The 25,582-nt window shown below is 38.7% G+C and overlaps 1 protein-coding gene across 1 annotated transcript in view; it reads right to left on the bottom strand.

Annotated features, from left to right (window-relative positions):
- The window catches only part of LOC140303060 (dynein axonemal heavy chain 8-like), a 32,353-nt gene extending 8,537 nt beyond the window's left edge, over nt 1-23,816 (bottom strand). Inside the window, 68 exon segments of the mRNA XM_072381664.1 lie at nt 1,346-1,513; nt 1,596-1,772; nt 2,097-2,200; nt 2,309-2,427; nt 2,512-2,738; nt 2,922-3,086; nt 3,292-3,445; nt 3,873-4,003; nt 4,090-4,212; nt 4,310-4,502; nt 4,591-4,754; nt 4,855-4,964; nt 5,057-5,270; nt 5,369-5,491; nt 5,579-5,713; nt 5,810-5,952; nt 6,374-6,605; nt 6,682-6,822; nt 6,921-7,162; nt 7,873-8,119; nt 8,224-8,385; nt 8,491-8,625; nt 8,707-8,814; nt 8,903-8,989; nt 9,096-9,283; nt 9,367-9,545; nt 9,649-9,821; nt 9,898-10,122; nt 10,443-10,604; nt 11,406-11,510; nt 11,780-11,882; nt 11,989-12,152; nt 12,243-12,396; nt 12,620-12,819; nt 12,923-13,163; nt 13,272-13,409; nt 13,515-13,615; nt 13,897-13,959; nt 14,046-14,159; nt 14,254-14,358; nt 14,482-14,717; nt 14,988-15,114; nt 15,195-15,361; nt 15,979-16,102; nt 16,245-16,350; nt 16,415-16,521; nt 16,617-16,720; nt 16,792-16,942; nt 17,157-17,276; nt 17,538-17,654; nt 17,826-17,906; nt 17,980-18,167; nt 18,279-18,414; nt 18,493-18,612; nt 18,744-18,843; nt 18,946-19,022; nt 19,357-19,554; nt 19,644-19,790; nt 19,937-20,038; nt 20,170-20,277; nt 20,488-20,601; nt 21,092-21,268; nt 21,503-21,666; nt 21,922-22,108; nt 22,704-22,855; nt 23,154-23,238; nt 23,507-23,641; nt 23,772-23,816. Coding sequence (XP_072237765.1) covers nt 1,346-1,513; nt 1,596-1,772; nt 2,097-2,200; nt 2,309-2,427; nt 2,512-2,738; nt 2,922-3,086; nt 3,292-3,445; nt 3,873-4,003; nt 4,090-4,212; nt 4,310-4,502; nt 4,591-4,754; nt 4,855-4,964; nt 5,057-5,270; nt 5,369-5,491; nt 5,579-5,713; nt 5,810-5,952; nt 6,374-6,605; nt 6,682-6,822; nt 6,921-7,162; nt 7,873-8,119; nt 8,224-8,385; nt 8,491-8,625; nt 8,707-8,814; nt 8,903-8,989; nt 9,096-9,283; nt 9,367-9,545; nt 9,649-9,821; nt 9,898-10,122; nt 10,443-10,604; nt 11,406-11,510; nt 11,780-11,882; nt 11,989-12,152; nt 12,243-12,396; nt 12,620-12,819; nt 12,923-13,163; nt 13,272-13,409; nt 13,515-13,615; nt 13,897-13,959; nt 14,046-14,159; nt 14,254-14,358; nt 14,482-14,717; nt 14,988-15,114; nt 15,195-15,361; nt 15,979-16,102; nt 16,245-16,350; nt 16,415-16,521; nt 16,617-16,720; nt 16,792-16,942; nt 17,157-17,276; nt 17,538-17,654; nt 17,826-17,906; nt 17,980-18,167; nt 18,279-18,414; nt 18,493-18,612; nt 18,744-18,843; nt 18,946-19,022; nt 19,357-19,554; nt 19,644-19,790; nt 19,937-20,038; nt 20,170-20,277; nt 20,488-20,601; nt 21,092-21,268; nt 21,503-21,666; nt 21,922-22,108; nt 22,704-22,855; nt 23,154-23,238; nt 23,507-23,641; nt 23,772-23,816 — 9,894 coding nt within the window.
- Nucleotides 23,817-25,582: the final 1,766 nt, after the last annotated feature.

The raw sequence follows: 25,582 nt of genomic DNA, 5'->3' as shown, positions 1-25,582 counted from the left end.
AAAAAGCTTTTCAACCATTTCGATTGGAATTGTGGAGTTAGGCTTTAATGGGCGGGTCTCCCTTGCTGCTGTAGCAGTATAAATACATTCAGCGCATTAACCTCGGTGGCTCAGTCTCGAGTCTCGGATAGCAAAGCACGATAGTTTACAGTTAGCTGGCTAACTAACTAACTAACTAACTAACTAACTAACTAACTAACTAACTAACTAACTAACTAACTAACTAACTAACTAACTAACTAACTAACTAACTAACCAACTAACTAACCAACTAACTAACAATAGTAACTAACTCGTCATGTCTCCTCCTCGTTAGTGCAATTTCCCTGGATGCCACAGTGTCCAGGGTAGTGGCTCCATTACTTTATTTAAATTTCTACTGACAACACCATCAAGAAACGGTGGATCGATTTTGTTAGGAGCTACTGTGGAAAGTTAATAATCACCACGACAACCACCTGTCTCTGTAATGTCCACTTTACACGTGGGCGTGGTTCCAGTGCCTTCAGCTGACACACTCCCACAGTCCTGGAGCTGAGAGTACTGCTCAATTTTACCTGATTTTGACAGTTAATTTCATAAATTTATCGTTATTTTTAATCATTCAAATTTGGTTGGGTGGTTAATAACACTTTCTTCTTTAGTCTGACAAACTCAAAACACATATTTATTATCACTTTACACAGTCTTTAAAGGAGACATACAATAAAAAAAAAACATTTTCTCAGGAAAAAACCCATGCCTGGCACTTTGTGCGGGCCGCTGCTCAGAGCAGAATTATCCAGCTACCATCTTTTCATCCCTATCCAACTCCAACTTTAAATCATGCTGCATTCGCTTTAACCCAAAAGCTGGATGTCAAGACTAATTTGTTCTTGCTTTTTGTTTTGTTAGTTCACTTGAGGAAGAAATTTGATCATAATCCAACTTTTGCAGGCCTTCTTCCATTTCATGAGCTTTCAGGCCACCTACTGTATCTTCTCACATGTAATATTAATGCACTTTAAGGGTTATTAGGTGTGAACTGTGTCCAAATTTACATCTGCATGGAAGCATCTAAGATGTAGAACAAATCTCAAAAAAGCACACCCTGCAGACAAAAGGAGCAGAGTCGAGTCACTCCACCTCCTAAAATGAATGCTAAAAAAAGAGGGCTGCACATTTGTGCTTGAAAGGAGTTGCTGTACTCTATCTCTGCTGTATTTCACCCAGAATTAAACACCTAAGACCTCAGGTATCTGTTTCAACTAACGAACAACAGGCATAATGTGTCTCCTTTAATATATGAGTGGCATTCACAAATGTATCATTTGCACTGAATTTTTAGAAAAAGGAAATTTGCTACCTTCAGTGCTTCTGCCCATGATGGTTTAAGACAGCTTCGTTCTGGATCACTTGTAACAGTGTCTAACTTTTTGTTAAATAAGATCAGACAGCAGTCCATGATCCTCATGATCAGGTGTGGAGGCTTGGCCAATTTTCTCACTGTGGCAACGTCAGCTGGTTTGATGGTCTGTGGAGTTTTCAAGTAAATAATGTAACATATCGTAGAATGTATGGTGTAAATATCTTCAAGTAAGTCAGATATATCTCACATTCAGTGCAGCTGTAGCTTCTTCTAAAGCTGGCCTGGCAGCCTCCAGCTTTTCCTCAGCTAAAGCTTTCTCATTCTCTATTCCATCCACAATTTTCTGGGCTCTGTCCTTCACAACTTGGACCTCATTCTTCACAATGGTTGCAGCTTCAGCACTGACTGTCACCTCTGCCAGCACCTTGGTGAATGCAAAAATAAACATAACATGCCTTAAAATGCATCATACGCGTGCGTCCATGGTGTTGACCTTACAAACAGCATTTCAGAAATTACAAAACCTCTGTCAGCTATTCACATCAAACCAAAAGCTATTTTCCACAATGAACCAATGAATAAACTTATTCTTTTACCTCACTCCCTATATGTGCAGAACTCAAATTATTCTTAATTTTACGGTTTTACATTATTGTGGAAGTACTGATTGGAGAAAAGTTGCTCATAAACATCCATCCATCATCAATCTTATCTGCAGGTCACAGGAGGTTGGACGCATATGATTTACCTCGTCAGCTTTGGCAGATGCTATAGCGAGCTCTTTTTCTTTTACTTCAAGATCTTTTGATAATTGAGCCACTGACTTACTGGCCTCCATCAGTTTGTCCAACCCTGGAAATCAGTAAGATATCGTGTAATCTGTCACCTGAGTAGACCTTACAAAATCATCCATAAAATACACAATCTTTATAAACACACAACTGCCTTCAAATTCCTTACCAACATTCATGCGCTCTGCCAAAGTGTTGATATAGTTGTGCTTTTCGGAATACAATGTTTTGTAACCATTTATAAAAGAAAGGTAAGATTTAGGGGTGACGTGAGCTCTTCTTCGAAACCTGAGAGATGAACAACATACAGCTTTAGGACCGTGTGTGATACCGTACGTTTCTGAACAAATTGGATTTGTGTAAATGTGATACCTTTCAAAGTAACTTTCACATGTTTCAGATACTTTGTCATGATAAGTTCCCATGGTGGTCATCACTGAAGTCTTCACATCAGCTGGACAAACCATTTGAAACTTAGATAAGAAATAGGTGGACACAGCAACCAGAGCCTCATTGGGCCAAGAGGTGAACCAGTCCATTGTGCAGCCGGAAATCAAGCCCGGAAACTTCAGACATCTGGAGCGAAACTTCTGTCCCACCTTTAAACAACCGTAGAATAAAACGTTCATTTATGGAGAGGTAGCTGAGTGTAAGTGTATATATAATGTCACTGTTGGGCATGTAAACCAGCGGTGAATAAAAAGAGATTTGGAATAAAAGTACCAAACGTTTGGGCAGTTGCTTTTGGGTATAAATAGAAATTATACAAAGTTTCAACCTACCGGTGAGAAGCAAAGAACAACGTGTAAATTCTTTCTTGACCGAGATATAAAGTAGTCATAAAGATTGTCAAAAGTTGGTGGAATCCGAGGAAACTCCTTTTTCATAATTGGAATCAGGTTCTGGGAGATCTCTTGCATCTCATCTTTTGCAAAAAGATTGGAGACCTGAACACAGTTCATTCACAATGATTACAACATCGTCAGGACCAGCAAAACGTTTCCTTTGAGACGTTACATTCTGCCTGACCTCCTTGTTTCAGTCATACAGGACCAATTCCAGTCGGTTTCAGTTAGACTGAAGATTCCAGTGCTCAGTTAAACAATCAGCAGATATTCAGAGATACGCCTTTATACCTTTATGAGATCTCACCTCTCCAGAAGAAAGAACATTGTTGAGGTACTCGAGGAAAGCCTCATCCTTGATTTCATTGTCTGTAAAGACGAAGGTGATACCTTTGCCCTCAGCCCCTGCTGTGTTATACAACAGTTTCAGATCATCCATGAAATTACTCATGTTGTATGTTCTAAGTAGGGAAAAAGAAACACCACATTATTGGATACAAGGCCCAGCATTTCACTTTCAGTGTAAATGCAACTACAAACAGCTCATGGAAGGTATAAACACACATGAGGAACCACAACTATCAAAAGGAAGTAAAAAACAAAAACAAACAAACCTATTTAAAACATTGCCCACATAAGCAATAACTTGTTATCATATAAAGAGGAATGGAAATAAAGTGACACCCAGGACTGACTGAGACAGGTTTACACGTTATATCACTTGAATGCAAGCAGGAAAAAAGCCCCTGATGGTTCATTGTCCTTTGGGGTGCGCCTCTAACCCTCAGAGAGCCCCTACAACAGTTTGATCAGAGTGTGATTAAAGTCCCTAAAAACAGTTCTCAGAACTGTGAATCATCCTCAGTTGAGGATATTTACAGTTCTCACTTGGTTAATGTGATCTGGAAGATGTTGTATCCAGCTATGTATGAGGCCAGGCGCGTCAGACTCTGTTTTCCTGATCCTCCCACTCCCACAAGCAGTGCGTTTCCGTTGTCAGTGCGAATGATTCGTGACACCTAAAGAGGAGAAAATCTAAAAAGAATTAGCATTATATCTAGCCGACTCTAAAAGAAGCATCTGCTATACTTGCTTCAAATGTCACCTTGATAAGATGAGTCATTGCGTCTTTGAAGAAAACCAGATCCAGGGTGGAGCCCCTTACGACCTCGTTGTGCTGAGTTTGATACAGCATAAGCTTATCTGATAAGAACTGAAAATCTGGCACCTGGAACATAAATTGTACAGATTATGGTGACAGTTTCCTTCGTCAACTTACTGCCATGAAACTACCAAGCACCGATAAACAAATACAAATTTCATACCAGTTCATAGATCTTAGGGGCATCAAAACAGGCATCATCGTCTTCATCTCCAGTTGGCTCAGGTGCATCTCGGAGGAAGTCCACAAAATACGGCTCAGAATGAAGCCCTGGGACGAGGTTTGGGTCAACGTGCTCTTTGATGACACGACATACAGCCTTCTCAAACCAATCTCTGTCCTCAGAGCAAATGAACCTAGAAGAAAGCAAAGTCTTACAGCAGTGCTTTCTTCCAACATTTATTTTTTAACTTAAAAAAGGATTTTCTTTCAGAAGCACTGTACCTGTCTGCTATCACCCTTGTACATTCACACTTGAAAAGAGCCAATAGGGTGGAGATGTCACCACACTCCTCTGCCTTAACGTTTAACATTCCTTGCCAGATCCTGGACAAGTCTCTCAAATTGAAAATGTAGTGGAACTTTGATGGTGTTGGAAGCATTTTGACCTTTAATGTGGTGTCATAAAACAGGTGAACAAACTTATTAATACCATATACCTATAATCAATTCCTATTATAAATTTCACATCATATTCCAAGTAAGTACCTTTGTCCACTGCCATACGATCCTGCCAGCAGACACTAGACATTTAACCATTGCTGATATACTTGGCTGGAATGCCCTGCATTCATGGAAATATCCAGAGCCAATTATACCTGCACAAAAGAACATGAAGAAACCGTTAACTGTTAAGTGAAAACTACAGTACAGGAAGCAGAAAAATGTTGATAATTTTAGACAAACCTACCAAAGATCTTATCAATGGAGGTGTTAGATGGCAGAGTACAGTTGAAGACTGTAAACTGTCTCTTCAGTCTTTGTGGGATGTCGTTTCTACCCCCACCAGGGTGGATCATGGCAGCCAGAACCTGTACATCCTCAATAGTGGTGAAATCTCCTGGTTTATCCAGATTGTACATGCCAGTCATTTCCATCATCTGGCGTACTATCTCGTTTGTGATCTGGTTGGATAGTCACATAAAGTAGCTCATCAGATTAAAGTGACAGGTAGACAGATAGATGTTCATTAAAAAGAAAAGAAAAAAAAAGAAAGCCACACTTGATCTCCCCACTCGTTGACAATAGGCATATTTATGTCATCGATGAAGATGGTCATCCTGCGTCCTCCTGGGGGTCCATAGGTGCTGCCAATCCTTTTCTCAATGTAACTTTCCACTGATCGCTGTGCACAAAGAAAGTTTTTGCAAACATGAACCAATGTAGGACTGTAAAAATTCAAGCACAAAAGACTTTTTAAAATATCTTTTACCTGATACATCAAGGGCTCTGTGGCAGATGAGAAGTTCAGTGATTTGAACAGATCTGTCTCAGGATCATATTTCTTTGCATAGCCTTTGATCATCACTGTCTTCGCTGTCCCTTGTTCACCAATAAGCAGTACGGCCTATACATATAAAACATTTATAGTTCACAGACAAATACCAATACATTTTAAAGTGAAATCATTATCTAAATATTATTTTAAAAACCACAAGATCACCTTGTGCTGTTTGGCAATAGTCTCCATCAAGAAAGATGTTCTTGTGTTATCCACATTTGGAACGAGAATGGAGGTGTAGTTAGGCACATGGTCAGTTGGATAAACATATTCCTCCACAAGATCGTTCCAGTGACACCATTCACCTAAAACAAAAGTCGCCATTCTTTTAGTCACATATATACCCATTCTCATCCCATCGTAATTTTGTCAAAGCTGGCGATGTGCTGAACGTATGCAAAACGTGTCCTTTAACGTCTGTGCTGTGGTGCACCACTTGTGGCAGTATCAGACATCTAAAGCAAATATTTCTAATACATCTTATTTCACAACATTTTATGACATATAACTGATACTAAAGATTACTCTCGGGTGGGTATGTGCAGTACAGAAGAGTCTTAACAAAACCTCTGGAATGAGACTAGATTCTGTAAATATGTAACAGGCTTCTGAAAACTCCCTCCATCCCTTCTTTCTATCAGAATGATCCTATTGAGGGTAGCAGGAGGCTGAAGCCTATCACAGCTGCTATTTAGGTAAGCTCTTTTACATATAAAATAACTGTACCGTTTGTGTTGACCATATACTCAAATATAGTCTCCCCCGGCTTGGTTTGAGGCACATCAATTTGGCTGTCATGACCTCTCATGAAGACCTCCAGTTTGTCTCTGTCCTCTAATTCTAAAAGAGCTCCCAGACTCCACATCAGGCTAAAGACAAAGAGGCGCTCAAGGTTCTTGCTTGCAGCAAAGGCCTCTGTCTCCTTGGTTGGGAGGAGGCCCTCCAGCAGATTGACGGACTGAAGATGGAACATAGTCAAACAATTCAGGGTTTCAAGGCATCATCTGAATCTGTCTTTTTTTTTAAATACACACCTGCATTATGTAGTTACACTCCAAAAGCTCCATTTTGGGTTTAAGGTTTTGCCTCATATACATGTAAACATCCTCAAATGTCTTTTCATATAAACTGACAATGCTGTCTGCCTCTCTTGCAGGGCGCTTGTTGGCCCATCCCTGCAACACAAAAGCCACGTTCCATCTAAGCACTGCTTAGAAAGCTTTGTTCCTTTTCAGGAAAAAAGGTATTCAACACTTAGATATCACAAATGTACCTGGAGGATGGGTAGCCAGCTGAGAGCTGAGGAGCTCATAAAAACCATTCCCACACGGGACACAGTCGCAGGGGAGGCATTATCCATGTTGTGCACCTCAAACACCAACTTGCAGGATGGTGACATGGTGATGCGGTCACCATTAGCCAGGGTCAGTGTTTTGTTATCATCCAGGACTGAATTGAGGTTCTCGATCCAAATGGCATCAACAGGACCATCCAGCACAATCCAGATGACTTCCCCTGAACAGTAAACATGTCAAAGCAATTAAATGTTTCTCCGGAGTTCTTCAGCAGCATCTACTACTTTGTCAGTCACTAATGAGCCGCTGTCACACTACTGGACCAAAAGTGGGCGAGCCAGTGCGTGCCAAGGACCACAGCATCTCCGCTGTCATTCCCAGCACTTAAAAGGGGCCTGTTTTGGGTTCCGTAGGAACAGGAGCCAGCGATTTTGCCCCAACTACTACCCTTGGGCCAGACAAGGCTAAGAGTAGTACAGTCTGAGGTGGTGTCAATCTGAAAGGTGGGTTTACATGTCAGAGACGAGGTGCTTAATACCATCAAATCATCCATCCATCCATCCATCCATCATACCATCTTAAAGCATCACATTAAAATTGCAACAACCTTTGTAGTGTGTTATACTGAATGTCTATATGTTACAGAAATAGAATAGAAAAATATGGGGGGGAAATTCCAAAAATATATACATATCTATCTATATATCTCTATTTGTATATATACACATCAATATGATGTATTGTTTAGATATAATCAAATACAATACTGTGTTTTCATTCATACAGTTTGATATTTTTCTTAGGATCTCATCTGTATTAATCAAAAACACTTTCTTAGCTTCTACCCGACTGACGGATTGACGGTATAGGAAATGGATGGATGGATGGACTTTCTTAGCTTAGATGTTCACAAAATGTTGAGTTACAAACCCTTCTTAGCTTTGAGTGACCTCCGCCACAGTGTGGAAAAGATTCCATCAGTCCAATCATTAGTGGCTGCATCCAGACGACCAAACATCTGCGGAGCAGTGATTGCTTTGGGGTTCATGCGCATCTCTCTGTGCGGGGTTCCACATTCACTCAGTGATCTCATAAGAAGGTTGATAACCGTGGTCTTCCCAGCTCCACTTGGGCCTAAAGTCATCAGCCCATGGCGCACTCGAGAAGACTCATAAAGCTGATCGAGACAACAACAGTGATATACCACAAAGAAAAGTACTTTCCAAATGGTAGCTTTATAATAATTCTGCTAAACAACCAGACGATGCAATTTTAAGGTACCTGAACCAGTTTGAGGTTCCACGGTGGGTGGTTAACAAGACTGGCAAGCTCAACTTGATGGGAAACAGCAGCTTGAAGTTCAACATATGTGCTGTTATCCAGCTGGATACCAGGGAACAGGTCATTGATAAGACTAAGGAAGAGGGGCTCATCCTCATCCACCTGAAACACAGATGGATTCTGTGTACAGAGTATACATTGCACACCCACAATGCAATACAATTTAAAGTATCACAGCTGTTGGTAAGAACTAAGTTTGTGTCATACCAGTTTGGACAGATTCATGTCACGAAGCACTCTCATAACAGTGCTGGACTCAGTGTCATCAGGTCGAGCTCTTTTACACGCCCCAAGTGTTCTCAACACAGACAGGATGTTCCTTAGTCCAAAGTCATAGTGGACCTGTCAAATAGCAGAGGTTAAATGTCAGTAGGCCAATAACCAAACAAAATAGGAATTATGAAACGCTAACAAGATTCTCACCTGTTTTGTGAGTTGCTCTTCACAAAGTTTGTAAAGAACAAAGAATTTCTGTGCTAAGTTAACATTCTCATTGAATCCACAACTGGCTAGTTTGACTCTCATTATAATCTGTCAGAGACAAAAGTGTAGAGGGATCTGTTAGGACCTACAGCAAAAGGAAAAACATTTCTCTCTCCAGAAAGTAGCCTTGACCCACCTGCCTGTCTGGCACCATCATGGACACTGTCCTGAACTGCACTTTTAAATTTTCAGGAAGTTCCTGACGACCTGCATATCCTGGATTCTAGATACAGAGTGATGATATATCTTTGTATATACTGTATAGCTAATGTTTCCCATCTAGTTTCAAGGAGTTTCTTTTAATAGGACTGTGTGTTTCCGTATCTTACCATAGTGATAAACAGGCCAAACTCTGGATTCAAGTTCACACAGTCTCCGTCACTAAAAATGAAAGTGCTTTTGTGTTTCTTTCGTGCTGTCAGAACAATTGAGATCTGCTGAGCAGCAACGGAAAGCACTGGCAGGTCGATTCTGTTGAACTCATCGAAGCAGCCCCAGGACCCTGACTGTGCAAGGCCTGGAAAATAGAAACAAAATAGGACATCACATAAATGAAATTGTACACCACTGCTCGATGACTTGCTTCATTGTCTAATGTACCTTTATATATCCTGCCAAGTCCTCTAAAGTCCATTTGGTCCGAGCAGTTGAAGACCACAACGTACTTGCCAAGACATCGACCCATGTCTTTGGTGGTTTCAGTCTTACCGGTGCCGGCTGGCCCAGCAGGAGCTCCTCCCATGCTCATGCCCAGAGCCTGGGCCAGTGTGATATAACACCTATGTAGGAAAAAAAATATTCTTGAATGCAACATAGGAATTCAAACCTACAAGCAAAGTTCACTTATTACAGTAAGTTGCTTATAAAAATCAATTTCCTTGCCTGTCAGTCAGAGGGGTGATGACCAGACGATCAGTACAACCTAAGAACTCATTCTGATAGATGAAGTCGACATTAGTAATCGATACAATGACCTTGTCTATATCTTCCTTGAAGTAAAATCTGCTCTGCTTCAGCCATTCAAAGTCGCTGATGCATTTCACACGCTTCTTTACCTAAAAACAAAGCAGAGCATAACTCAGTGTTTTACAGAAAGAAAATAACAGACATTTCCTGATAAAAAAACCTTACCAGGTCATTAAAAATATCACTCTGGTGCACATGAATTGTGACAAGTGTTTCATATTTGACTCTGTCAAATCTGCTCAGGTCATAGGTGGTTTGTTTAATGAGCACACTGAGCAGATTGAGAAACTTCTTTTTCGTAAGAGGCATGATCTCCTTCTCATCTGCAGCGATTCTGAGGGCCTCTTCGGCATCTCTTGTCCAAAGCATCTGGATTCCTAACAAGCCCACCTTAAAACAGACAACACATAATAAGATGAATCTTGGGAACTCTATAGATACATAAATAAATAAAAATGATGATACCATCGTATCTTTCAACACTTCAAAGATATTCACATTTGTTATTCAACAAACTTTTTTCCACAAAGGAGGAAAGTCTTGTCTTAGACTTAAGCTGTGGAGAAAATCTATAACAAAAGCAAATATCACACAGTACAACCTGCTGTAGGTGCAAGCCAGGGTGACCTAATAAATACTGGCTCGCCATCTGGCATCAGAAATCAAACTCTTAAATGCATTTCCAAGCAGCCACAATGTTCTCTACTCACCTGTGCTTGATATTTGTCAAGGAAAGTGAGAAGGTCAAAGTCTTCATCATTTATCTCTAAATCTGAAGCTCTGATGATGGAGTGTAAGGAGCTTTGCTGTTGCAGCAACAGCTCTCCAAGCCAGAGCTCCACAGCTCCCTGCGCCATGACAGCTTTGTCCAGCTGAGAGCAGAAATACATGTTTATCAAACTGTAAATATCAAAGATTTCTAAAAACACAATAATTGATACATCCATGCAATGTTACAGATTAAACTACCAAAGATTAGAAGTCTTTTTTTTTCATTTACACTAACTGTAAAAGTGGTTTCCAGCCCCAATTTCAAAATAGTCAGGACATTCTTTTGAAAATAGGTCAAAGAAAACATAAAATGTTGAAAGTGAGACATTTCAATGCTTAACCCACTGGAGTCTGAGCCATATTGACGTCATGCAATGTGATCATAGACCTCAGAGGGTTAATGAAATATTGTGGGTAATTTTGAACTTAATGGCAGCAAAATGTCTGAAATAAGTTGGGAAGGGATCAACAAAAGGCTGGAAAAGCAAGTGGTACTAAAAAGAAACAGCTGGAGGAGCATGTTGCAGCTGGATATAACTGGGTATTGGAAAAGCACCTTAAAGTGGCCTTGCTATGCACAAATGCAAGTAAAAAGCTCTATCTTGCAAAGAAGAAACCTATGTGAATGTGATCCAGAAACGCTGGCATCTTCTCTGGACCATGATTCATTTAGAGTGAACTGAGGAAAAATTGTTTTTTCGTTAGACAAATCAAAATCTGAAATTCTTTTTAGAAATTAGATCTATCTATGAGATTTGTAAATCACTACATTCTGTTTTTATCTATACATTAAACAGTAGTCAAACCTTTTTGGAATTTTGGCTGTACAATGGAATATTTTTACATGTTGTAAAAACAAAATGAATCACTTAAAGTCTGTAAAATCAAACCACATGACATACTGGTAGTTGCTCCCCTTCCTGTGAGAGAACGGCCAAAATCTTGTTATATTCTGTTGGATGAAACTCTGCTTCGTTGACATTGTCAAACACTCCAAGGAGATGAGACTGAAACACAGTTGTACCAAAATTGACTTTTGTCAAGTAATAAAATGTCAACTTCACAGTTATCCAAGTAAAACTTAAAAAGGTCATAGGGACACATTTTGCATTGGAAAATGATGTTAAGCAGTAAGTGATTATTGGAGTTTTCATTTTAAGACATCATGCAAACATTCAGATGTATGGACTCATTTTTATTAATTAAAACAAGAACTGAATAAATTAATTTAAAAAAAATATATATTCATAGGGACCATGTTCAAACTCATTCTAACCTGAATTGTATGAGAATCGCTGGCTTGTCCAAGGATTTCCAAAAGAGATGGATCGGATACAAAGAAGAATCTTGGAAAAAGGAGCCTCTTCTTCTCAAGGTAACTGTTAGAAATACATGTCATCAACATCCACTGCACTGGTATAACAAGAATCTTATTTTTTGTGTCAATCTAAAGTATTTGGACCAGTGTTTATAGTAAAGAATTACCCTGCAAGAGATTTCTGACAGAGTTCTAGCTGTTTCTGAAGCTCGGGTAGGTGATGCCCTAATATTGGATCACCCACACAGCACTCCACCACATTTGGGACCTTCTGAGCGCGCTGCATGACCTTAATCCAGGACTTGTCAATATCCTGAAAGCGTTTTGCCTCCTGTAATAGAAATAAAAGGGGGTTTTGAATTTTACTCAAGGAAGCATTCAAAAGTGTAGTTTTCCTCAGGATAGAAAGCATGAACCGCACCTGTGGGAGGTCTTTGGCGATGTCACCCCCAACAAACACAGCTTCCAAATAGATCCACAGGTTTTGCACAATAACCCACTGTTCAATGACTTCTGATGATATTGAAAGTTTGGAGACCCAATCCTGGATCTCTGTTTTGTAGTATGCGCTGTACCTGTACAAAGCAGACAAGGACACAAGCTACTTGTGCATGCAATGCTATGTCAGATCATGTCACGAACAAGATAAGTTTATTACTACTTCTTCCTCTTTAACTAATTGCATACATTCACTTGAGTTTAATAGACTTTCATTTCATTCCTAAGGAGTTCAAGGCTCCTTAGGAATTGATTTAATTAGTGGAATGTAAATCTGAAGCTATTGTTAACTTGTATTACCTGTTGCTTAGCAGTGAGCCCAGTACCATCAAGCTATCCTCCAGGATGGTGAGAATCTCTGCTGTCTCTGCCCCCTTCAGCATTAGTTCTCCTCTATCCTTGAATGTCATCAAACTAAGGGTCTGACCAGACCACAAGTCTTTTACCTGTGACAATTTGGCCTCAATATCCTTCTCCTTTACAGCAGATATGCAGATGTCCTATGAATGTAGAAAGCCAGGCTTAGGAGGTTAGATACATACAAACAGAAGAAATATTGTGGCTAGAACTGTGGAATTAAATGTATTCAAACTTCCAGCAAACCTCAATATCATCCTTGTACTTCAGCAAAGGGGCTTCCATGATGTTCTGCAGCATAAAGGTTTTGGACTCCACCTCAAAATGGTGTCCAGTCAAGTCTCCAATCCGGTCCCAGTGTCTCCGCATCATGGATTTGTTTGCCATCAATTCCAGCAGAGGGCACGACTCGTTGAAGTCATCAATGGTCCTCTTTAGGTCAAGGAAGGCTTGCCAGTCCTTTAGTGCTTTGGGCAGCTTCCGGCACCTACAAGTAGAGATGATAAACAATATATCTATCACAGGAATACAAAAAATTAAAAAATAAATACAATGTTGGCACACGGCTAGTTGTAATGGCTCAGAAATACTCCACCTATTCTGAAATTCCAAAAGTTCTGCATTGATCTTTTCAATGTCCACGTCTGTCCACAGGATTTTATAGTATCCTCTGATCTTACTCATCACAGTATCATACAGGCCGTAGAGTTTCCGAAGCAGCTCAAGCTCTTTTCTAAACAAAAAAATACCTCAAATATATTACAATCTTTGTTAGTTAATATCAATAGAATTCTCATTGATGGCTCTGATGGAAAGCTTTGGCAGGATAGCAACAAACTTCTTCTGTTGTAGAAAGTTATTCTCAGTAACAGGTAAGCCAAGAAGTTGCTCCCCAGAAGTGAAAGTGGTGAAATTCTTCCACAGTTCATCAAATCTACCCTGAGTAAAAAGAACATTTTTTTGCAATGATATTAGATTCAACAAATGAGAAGAAAACTTGTTTACATGTTACATGTTTACAAAAACAAAAATTCCATTTAAATGTAATTTTACATTATTGGAGTTTGTTAAATCTGAATTTCTTTTCAGTTTGTCTAAAGAAGTCTCTATCAAGATAGATAATCTTCCACTCAAAATAAAGCTTTTCTTCTTCTTCTTCTTCTTCACATGTTTTAAGTAAAACATTAACTGGAAGATAGAACAGTGAGCAGTAATGGTACCTGAAAGACTTGCAGCTGTCTGCTGGCTATTGCTGGAGGAATTCCTTCAACCATTGGACCTTCCTGAAATGCAGGACCACATGAGCTGATAAGAACGTCTACGTTTTTCAAAACACCCATAGAAACAAGGTCATTCCCAGATTACTTACAGACTCGTATTCTTCCTTAAAAGAGTAAACATCCTTCTCGAAAACAGAAACACAGTCCACAAGGTTTCGTTTGAACTTGGGCTGCATACAAACCAGCTCATCTTGCATTGATCTCTGAGAAAATCAGAGCTCAAAATCCATTATCGAAGCTTTGTTACAGAGAAAAGAAAAGAATTTTAAAAAGCCTAAAAGTCTTGATAGTACTAACAGCTTTAGACTGAAGCTCTGTGAAGAGATGCCTCATATTGTGCACTCCCTCTGCTTCTCTTTTGGTCACTTCTGCTTCATTTTTGGTCAATATTTCAAAGGCTTCCTGTAAAGAACATTATTTCATGTTTATTATCAGTCTGCAATGTTTGCAACTGTAAAGGTCAAAGAGAGAGCTCTGCTTAAGGTACCGTATATGCCTGAAAAGGAATAACTGTCCGAGTCATACCTCAATAGAAATTAATGTCATGTCAGTCTGAATTTCAGCATCTCGAAGCTTTGACAGGGCCCCCATGGCATGACGCACATCTTCCAGATTAGAAACAGAATGCGCTACTTGTACAAGGTTTTTGTTGATATGTATGCTCATGTTAATCATTTTCTTCTTGTAATCCTCCTTCAGGTATCTGCAGATCAGTTTCTTCCAGGCTTTGGTCTCATCCATCAAGGCTTTCTTTAATAAACCTAAAAAATGAAAGAGAAAGAATTTCCCATGTAAAGCTTGCATCACTCCTTTTAAACACAACATTTAAAAAACTAGGAAAGGCCAACATGTGACCAATATCATGGGTTTTCCAATCAGCATTTACCCTGAAAAAGTACACCTTCTTTTTCGTTTTACATATCGGTTCATAGTAAATAAATCATCTGATCCTTACCAGGCTACGGTAAGGATCAGGAAAGAAGTAAAAACAAGCGTAGTTTCAAAAAACAACAACAATTTCAACAGCTTACCTGTTGAAAGTTCAGTAGACCCAAAAACAATCTCAGGCTTAATAGCATCAATTTCTTGCTCAACTGAGTCGTAGTACTGGATTTCAGATTTAATCTGAATCAGGGATGGACTACTATTCATAAATTCCTGCAAAAAAATGAAGACAATTGAAACGCTATCATTATAGGGGCAAAAAAAACGCCAATATGTCTTCTAGGAAAACAAACCTGGACTTTGAGGTTCCTGTCCACGTTCCAAATCACCCTGAAAGGATCAAAATGCTTCAAAACATCACTTGCTTGTTGCTTCTGGGAGCTGATTGCAGTTTTCAGAAGGACCACAACTTTTTTAATGTCCTTGTGTTCAAAAACACTCTGGAAGAAATTGTCTTTTTCTGAGATAAAAATAGAAAAAAAAAGGTGGAAAATAAACACATTTAAACACAGTATTATTCAAATGTTGATCTTGACTATTTCAAATTAATAAAATCAGTCATGTTCAAATAATTGTTTTACTTATCACACAGATAAGTGGCAGATGACGATAGTCAGATATTTTGACAATGTCTGCTGTGGGATTTCTCTTTTAAAAGCAGTATTTGTACAAATACTTACATTTTATGCAGGATCAAAGCTTTTTGGTGGATTTAGATTGTATATTGACTTTTTTTATTGACATTTCTTGAGGAAACTATAGAAATTGACCTTGTTATCACATGGAAAGCAGTTTTGTTATCCTCAGATAATAGTATAATAAACTCGTGATCTCGTAATAATGGCATCACAATAACTAATTGCAGCCAAGGCCCCTCGTTCCTGTGCACACGCACAAGTCAGTGCACATGAAACATCTTCACAGAGTTCTGCATGCCCGTATCTTAAAAAAATGTATGATATTAAAACTAATATAATACATGAGAGTTTAAACTAAATAATCATAATAATAACTGATCAAATGACAATTTATTTGTTTTATCAGGTGTCATGTATGTGCATGCTGACAGTTAGTAACCTTTGTTCTGTGTGTCATCTTGACTGTACTCCTGCTGCCAAGCAACACCCTTGCTAACTTCCAACACACAGTCGATAAGTTGATTTATGGCCTGTTGGATCTCATCTACATTGGGAATCATTACCTGAGGACAAATATCAGACATAGTAGCAACATTGTAGTGCTTGACAAAACTGGCAAAGAATCAAAGAGAATGTATTTCCCCCTACGAGAAACCATTGTAGCAAATTGGTCATCCAACAATGGAAGAAAAAAAAAAAACTCACCACATTGGGTTTGACCAGTTGGGCTTCAGAATGAATCAGTGGGACCACCTTCGGCTTAATCTTTGACTTCTTGTAAGTGCTAAAATACACGTTTATTGATTTCACTCTTTCAGAGATTATTTCATTTCTTTGTGATACTGGTCTTTTTATTCAAACCCAGAAATACTCACTTGGTGCCACAAATTCTCCTTTTAAGGATCTCCAGGGATAACTTGGTGGTTTTGACAAGTGCATCAAAAACCTTTGTGCTGAAGAGTTCATAAAGCTTCTTAAACTCCTGAAATAAGAATTTTTATTTGAGGCACTGATGCATGTGATGGTACACAACAGTTTATATGAAAGATGTGTTTTGCAGCTTGTATCCAAACATACCTTTTCAAACTTTATCTGTTTATCTTTCAGGTGACCCTCTAAATTCACTCCCTCAACCTTAGCGCCCCGCTTCTTGCTCTCCCTTGAGAATGTCACACTCCTCCCTGAAATATATATTAAAAAAAAGCTGAGATGCAAATTATCCATAAAGAAAAATAAGTCTTAACACTTTTACATTTGTGCTACGCACCTTGAGCAGGTTCGTCCACAGTCTTGATGCCTTTTGGTTCATAAATAGCACTTAACACATTACCCAACTCCATAACAGCTCCTTTAACATAACTGCATTTGTAATCCAGTGTCTTTGCCCACTCCTTACAACGGTTCTGAAAAACAATAAAGAGAAATGGTTGCACTACGAGTGTTTCTATGAAACAGAATTCAGAGTTCATTTGAAAACTCAAAGGTTTACACAAACTACGACATCAAGCCTTTGCTCTTTGACAAAGTAATAATTGTTTTAAACTCACATAATGGATGAAGAACACTTTAACTTCTATTAATGTTTTAATACGGAGAACAAGAGTAAGATGGTCATGCCTTATTGTGGTCAAGCAGCTGCTGCAGCAAAGCTGCACCATCTTCTGGGAGCTCTATCAGAACAGTCTCTGAGATGTCTTTGAGGACGTCATCAATTTGTATCTTACAAATATCCTCCACCTGAAAAAGCAAGTGGCATCTAGAAGCATGGCCTTTGTGCCAGAGAGCTGTCACAACAACCCAAAGTTCATAACGACAGTCGTTGATAACATATCTGAACAATGTGACATTTAACCTGATGTTGATATTTTCCCCCAAGAATTATTATAAGAATAAGTTTCAGTGGCAAATTACATTGGCTGTATGTGCACAGTTTTACAGCAATGTCTGTGTTTGAAGTAGGACAACCAGTAGAAGTAGACTTTTTATCGAGCAACCAACCTTTTTTACAAGATTTTTGAGCTCGGACAGAGCAGTTTCAACGTTTTGAAAGAACTCGTCCAGGAGGAGGGATGACCAGGAGAGCAGCACCGAACCGTGTCGAAGTGCAGATTCCACCTGGACATTTTAAAGAATTACAATTAAAAGCTCTTCAGGACACATCTGCTCGAGACATTTTTCAAGTTGGCAAAACCCATTCACACTGCCTACAGCAGGGTTCACATTCATCAAGTAAGAATTTCCCACAAAAAAAGACCATCTGCCGCACACACGGTATGAAAAGCTTACGTTTTTTATTTTTGAAGCCATCAAACTGTTGAAGTCTGCAGGTATGCTCTCACAGGTGGATTCAAAATCTTCCAGCATTGTCTGTAAAAAGGCATACAGGTCAAATCATCTTAAGCTAAGAAATCCTCAAAAAAAAAAGTAAATCACCATTTACCTTTAGTCTGAGGTGATGGGTATTTATTTTGCTTTCCATCTTGATGAGAAGCGAAGCCTGCGTTGGAACCTTCAGACCCATTTTCAACAAACACTTAGCCTCCCGAATGACTTCGGTTATTCTAGGGTCAAAGTTGACGACTAATTTTCCAGTATTTGGGTGTTGAACCAGCAGCGTAATGTTCAATACTGTTATACGGAACAGAGAAAGCTCACTTTAACTGTGCAACAATGGAATCGACGGTGCAATTTTGCGCCATCTGGAGTATCAAATTACAACATCAGAACAAGAGAACCAACCATGATCAAGTTTGGAAACTTTCTCCATCCACGTTTCGTGTTGAAGAAGCTCAAACTCGACCAACGTAGCTGCAGTCTGATTGTACATTCTGACCACATCTTGTCCCACAGGACTGCAAAGGATGTCTGAGTTTTCCTGGAAAGGAAGGCAGATTTGATCATTGTTAAAATGTCCAACTGTGAAGCTGTTTTGGTGAAAGAAATTGTGTCTCACTTTCATGTACGATATCGGCTCCTCTATCTTTTTATAGAGGTGTCTGACCCAACCAATCCTGCCAGCCACTGGTGGCATATTTCTGGATAATGGAATGTCATCACACTGTTTGTCAAAGACCTGCAAATGATGTTTACAAAATGTAGTAAACTCAGTAATTCTTCATTTTTCACTCATCTCAAGAGTTCTTTCATTTTAATAAGTTTAATAAGGTTAATAGTTTGGTATCTAAGCCCAAGCAAACTGAATACCTTTTTCACATACTCCACCTCTGAAGCAAAGTGCTGAAGAATAACACCCAAAAGGTTGGAAATTTGAGTTTCAAGACAGGGAAGGTGCAGCTTCTGAAAACTATCAAAACGAATTTTATAGATTGGTTATAACATTCTTTTAATGCCACAGTTACAAAAGAGTCTTCATGTCATACTTCCAAATTCTTGGGATTATACTGACCGCTGTAGCAGGCAAAGAGCTTGCTGAGATGAGATGATGTTTGAGAAGCACGAACCCATAAATGCCTGCAGTTGACTCTGTAAAAAAGGATAAGCTCATGGGGATATTCTGAGAATAAAACGTCAATATTATGATCTATTTTCAGCTTCAAGCTGTGTCGATACAAGCAGTAGATCCTCATTCCTCTGAGATTCTACAATTTTATTGTTTCTTTCTGTTCCTCAACATGTAACTATGAAAAGGGTGAAAATGTGTGAAGGTAATGACTGTTTGGTGTAAATTAGTGTGTGATATTGCACGTATGAACCTGTTCCCAAATTTCACTTTCACAAAAGATTTTCATCTGGTGGGGGCTTCCTGAATAAATGAGCTCGAACCAACATTTGGGTTCAAGCTGTAGATTACACTTACCTCAATGTGGCTCATTTGAGCCATGAACTTCACAAAATCAGTTTCAAATTCAGTCGTCCTCGGAGTCAACATGTCATACTGCTTCCTTTTCAGATTCATGGACACAGTGCGGAATTGTCTGGCCAGATTCTCAATGCCTTCAATGTTTGACTTTTCAAGAGATTCAAATGTCTTGAACACTGTGATTATTTTCTTGATCTACAAAAGACAATGTTCGTCATCAAATAGCAAGGCCTTATGATAGAAGTGGGATGGAGATTTAAGAGAGTGAACAAAGACAACAACACCTTTTCAAGTTGCTTGCAGAAGCTCTCAAACTTGCAAAAAATCTGCATCTCTGAAACCTCAAGGGATGTTTTCCCATGTTCTTCCATTGCTTGTACCTTTGTTTTATGGAAACAGGTCTGATACTCCTGATATAAACATGTACAGACCTGCCAAAGATAGAAGAAACATGATGACAGCTACTGACTGCTTATATCAAAATGTGTAATCTTCGGGCCTTAGTAATAATAACACAAATGTTTAGTGTTATAATTATAATATAATATCAGCTAAATGTAATATCAGCTTCAGTCACCTGCATTTTTCTGATGAGTTTTTCAGCATCTTGATCCCATATAAGAGAACTGCCATTGTCAGTAATGTAAGTTCTGCATGCTGTGACCATCTGATTTGTGACCTGGAAAAGTGGTCAGTTGTGCAGCTACAGTTATACAAAGGGAGTTGGATCCTTGAACTGCGTCTTCTCATGAAAGTTTTGTTTTCCAGCGACAACTTAAATATATCAGAAACTGAACACACTTCACTTACTTTGACAAGAAGCGCAGATATCTTTTCGCTTGTATTGTAATACAGTGAAACACGGTAAATCATGTGAATGGCACTGATGACATTCTGCACATTTTCTGTCATGGAAAGCTGAAACCACATTTCATGATGAAGAAGGGATCAATCGTGAAATGAAGATGAATTATCTGCTATTTCTACTTTTTTTTAGGTAAAAAAATGTATCTAAGTTGTCTAAATAATGGCTGCCCAGATAGTACAAAACAATGTAATAAAGACATTTTCATTCAGTGTTACCAAACACAAGCTATTCATTAAAACCAAACTGTTAAATGTACATACGGGGTCACTGTTGTACAGCGGATGTAAGACTTTCTCAAGTGCTGACAAGAATTTGACATTGTCTTTTGCCTCATTGACACGATCTGTTATCCTTATGTCGAGATCCCGCCAGACCTGCACGGGTACATGACTGTATTAATATGAATCTGTTGATTGATTTAATAAATCTAATCATTCAAAAATGATCTTAACAAAGGATTTTATCAGAATACATCAAATAATTCAGGACTAGGCTCAGACATTATGTGACACCAGCACTTTCCTGTGAAATGAAACAGTGTCTACTTAGCATCATCTTAATGCAGAACAGCTACATACTGTACTGTGTTAACAAATATTCATTTCCAAAAACTATTTTTCATCCATCTGTGAAGATCACCTACATCCTGTGAACACTGAATCCATGAACATTTCAAGTCATCCAACACTGATATTTTCGACATTGCAATTTTCAGGCATTTGTCATGATTTATTTATCACAGACTGTTTTTCATTTCTCTTTACATGCATCAAACCTTAACTACATACACTAAAACTGATACAAAGTGAAAATGTCCAACAGCTTTGGTATTACTCTGTGTACACTGAACACTAGTGTCAGTACCTTCATTATTTTGGAATGGTTGAGATGGAGCACCATCACCACCGCCTTACACTCTGGGCTTTTGATGTGATTGATGATAGAGTTGTACTGTAAAGACATTCGTTTCCAGTGTTCTAACTCACTCAGTGGTCCGGCAGAATCATCCTCTTTCCTCAACAAATCACTCTCTATCAGAACCTGATGACAATGGATACAAAGAGAGGTCACAGCAACTAAACAGTTAGTATTGCTGTCTGAGCATTCCTATCATATTCCTAATTTCCAATAAGTATCTAATCCATCTTGGCCTGATGTCACTATCTCTAACCAATGATCTTTCTACCAAACACAGTCATCGCAAATTCATTTTTAAGTATTTAACTGCACAAATGAAGGTTGTTGTATCAAATATAAACTCTGAAATTTACCAACCTGCTCGATTTGTTTGCACCATTGCATCAGAATTTCTTCCAGCCGTTGTACCATGCCAAAGTTGGCAGCGGCAGCTTTCATATCATCCAAACAGGCCAATTTAGAGAAGTCAATATCTGTGACTTTTTTCAGAAGAACGACGCTCTCATTGCTCCGCTGGATATCTAAAGTATAAATAAGACAGTAATAAGTACAAAATCGTAAGTACTGGTTAGAAACCATCTTTTGGTTACAGTAATGTGCTTGTTATTGTGTACTTCAACATAACATGGTTTTAAAGCAGTCCAGTAAGATTTGCCCAAGAGATGGAGCTGAAGTTTTAAAGTTACAATTCTTTCTAAAGAGCCACACTCCCAATAACTTATTCAAATCCAGTTGGCAACAAACAAAAATAACAAATAAAAGGGAAACATTCTTACCATCTAAAGAGTTCAAACAATGTTTAAAGGTATAGAGGAAGTTCTTTTTAAGTTTTGCTCCATGTCTAGACTTGTCTACAGCACCCCAATTCTGTCCTGTATCAAGGGCTGGAAGCAGTGTATTGTAGGAATTCCTTATTCCTTTCAGGAGGCCATCCCTGGCATCAATCGTTGAGAAAAAGATTTCCTGCAAGGCATCAAGAAAAGACAACCCATCACTTAATGAAATCCGAAGCAGATAACATTTCAACTGTTAGGGCTGACCTTACATCAGCTCTGCCAAACTTTAGTACCTGATAATGCATCTGGTTGAGATAGCAGAGTATACAAATATAGAGCGCGTGATTTCCGTAAATCACGTAAAGAACATAAACCCCTTCATTTGAAAAAGTAACAAGCGATCAGCTCTTTAAGTTCAGATGAGCTGGCCCCGCAGAGGTTGAAAAAAGAAACGTTCAGATTATAAACCAGCAGCCAAAACGCACATCAGCTCACACATCACATCTGGGCAACGGGAAAAACCAGAGCAGACTAAAAATGAATGTAAACGTGTTAGTCCAAGGGAATTCAATCAAACTTCTCAAAGACAGACTAATATGCCCAGATAATGCAATTGGGAGTCGAATCCATCCTGCATATATACACCCAACTAGACTCAATATAGTCTCAGCGCTTGATAATAAGCTGAAAAAAAAAAAAGCTGTTCTATAAAGTGATTACATCTTTTGACATGACGGTGTAACACAAGAATAAGGACTGAGACACAACACCTTTGACATTACCTCGTGTATGTTTTCTGGGTTCACAGGAATGTCCACACTGGTCCGTGTGAAGGAGCAGCAGATCCCTGTGAGGCACGTTTTTGCTAAATTGGCTAAAAACAGCCTCATTGCTTTTCCCCCTTTGCTTGGCGCTGGATATACACGCCCACACTCTGAAATCAAATCCAAATGGTTTTGTATGCGATAAAAAAACATTCCAGTTTATAATGTTGTGTGTCATACCTGGATATTTATGGGGGCAAGATAATCAATCAAATTTGACGAAGATTTTCCCTAAAATTATATAATTTATTGGTATTTGAGTTTTAGAAAAAAGCAATGCAGTTTTTCCTTCTCTATTTCAAAACAATACTAGTATATAAAAAACGGCATAACGGCTGTCAAGTGAAAAAAAAAACAACAAAGCATGGACAGTCTTTCCAACTGAATTGTTTCCAGATTTCTTCATACCTAATCCTGGGACTTCGGACTCCTGATACACAAATGAAATGGTTTTGCTGCCTCCCAAAGCGAAGAAATGATCAAAAGCAAACAGCTAGTCAGCAAGAAAAAGGAAGAACACAAAAACATTATCAATCATTGCATCATATTACGATGCAAGTATAAAACAACCAGAAACAATATATAACCTTGGAACGAAACATTTAGAAAACATCACACCAAACTCAAGAAAAAGCCACAAAAATAACGCATTATGAATCAAAGCCTGAGTTGATCACCTGACTTCTGATTTGTGTTGGTGAGATATATCTGCTTTTGATAGCAGTACTTCCAGTTTGTAGTCACATTGAGGAGGAACTTACTGAAGGAGAATCCAAAACAAATTCCTCCACTTCCGTTGGTGCCAAAGACAGCCGGTCAGCCAGGATGTCAATCATGTACTTGTGTGCAGGGGTGAGCAGCTTTTTCCTCTCTTCTCTTGCCTGCTTATATTTGGCCTGAAGGAAGACAAGAGTCGTAAAAAAAAGTACTAAATATATTTGTTCTACGTAACTAGAGTTGTATCTCATTAAATAAGCTAAATCAAATGGGCTGCTTAAATTCTAAAAAGAAGCAACTGAAACTTACCTGAGACCCACACTTGTTTGCTTTTGGATTGTGTGTGTCCATCATAATGTCTGGAGGGGAAAATCACCCCTTAAGTTGTAATACTCAACGGTTCCACTTATTCTCTCTGAGAAAACACAATTCGCCACTAATGTTATTGATTTGTCAACTTTACCTGTAACTCAGAAACAAAATACATATAGTGACAGCAACAGTCTCCTCAGTTCCTAAACGTTGGATGTGCAACATCCGTTTCAAAGATTTTGAAAAGCAATTCCATCAAATTCAAAGGAGCATGTCATAAAACATTTTTAAAATATTTTATTGTGTTTTTATATTATCTAAACTTACTTTGGTGATGTTACCCCATCAATTAGCTAAGAAATAAACGCTAATTAGTTTTCTTTCTAGCTGATAAGGTATGTTAGCTCAACCGTTACGTCTCAGTTTATGTTGTTTGTTCATTAACTTTTTAAAGTTTTATTTTCTGCTCTTACCAAAACTTTATCATCCGATGTATTTGTAGATTCCAAAGTCCACGATTTGTTCTTGTGCCATTTCTGAGTTTTGGAAATATTGGACCATGGAAATATTTTTCTCCAGCCGTTGTAAACTGCTACTACTGATTCTAAACGTTCATTTAGCGGTTGAGACGTCACCAACTCGACCGGTATCGCATGGATGACGTAGTGTACGGACAGACTGTTGGAGGAGCTAACGTTTTAATACTTAGCTCTCACACTCTGTTTTTAGTGAGTTGCTGAAGAATTACAAGTATATGTCCAAGTATTTAATTGTCAAGAGCTACCACTCAGATTGGCCTAATGGGACAATAGCGTTTATTTGAATGTCAACCGATGAAATACCATTCAATCCAACAGTGCTTTATCAGTCCTGCAAAATTTCGCTGTCAAAAAAATTAATTGATAAATATGATAATAAAGAATAAATATAAAGAGTTGTGTATAAAGAGTCCATTGTGATTAGTTTAGTTTGGTGTCCATCATTGCTTTTGCCTTTCTGTTGACAAGAATGACCTCTAGTATCTGTCCTAATTGCTGCGAACCTGAAGAAGCCTCTGGCTGAAGTCCTTCCATTGTCAGTGTGAAGAAGATGTGTGTTTATTGTTGTTCTTGGGCAACTAGTGCATAGCCCTTTAAGACAAATAGATTACCTAGAAGCATTTCTAGGTACCAAACAAGGCAAAATGTCTTCCGTAAGAATTCAACCTTCTCTTGACACAGGCCAAGTTTGAAGAGGTTTTACTAAAGCCCACATAACCTGTCCTATATTCTTGAATGGATACACTCTATGGTTTAGCTCAACTGTCAAGGAACACTATCTTGTTGTCCAAGCATATAGCAAGTAGACATCTCACACATTTCCCGCTGCTTTCACTTGAACTACAGCTACAATTAAGTTTGACAGGCTCTGCAGAAAAATCTACGATAACTTTGTTGTCTTGTTTCAAAATAGACATAACAATTAGAACCCTCAAAGCAGCGTTTCCAGAGCCTTCTTACTCTAAAGGCTGTTCAAGGGCACACAGCCTCATCCACACCAGAACTCTCAAAATTAAAGTTAAAGTTACTTTAATGAGCTTTCGGTCCTGATCAAAATTATGGTGCACTTTTTCTCAATGTACATTGAAAGATAGCCCATATCAAAGCTTTGTGTGTTGTTTCATTCACTTGAAGATAATTACTAAGTTGATTCAGTGTCACAAAAGGTTGTGTGTAGCTGTTGTTGGAATCTATGGCCAGGAGGGGAGAGCAAAGAGCAGAAATGTATTCAAATAGTTGAGTCATTCTGCTGCATGTATTTATACATGT

Source organism: Leuresthes tenuis, unplaced genomic scaffold (assembly GCF_036924035.1).
Source record: "Leuresthes tenuis unplaced genomic scaffold, fLeuTen1.0.hap1 SCAF_3, whole genome shotgun sequence".
Taxonomy (NCBI): domain Eukaryota; kingdom Metazoa; phylum Chordata; class Actinopteri; order Atheriniformes; family Atherinopsidae; genus Leuresthes; species Leuresthes tenuis.
Note: the sequence above shows the minus strand (reverse complement) of the source record. Positions and strands in the feature narration are given on the sequence as shown.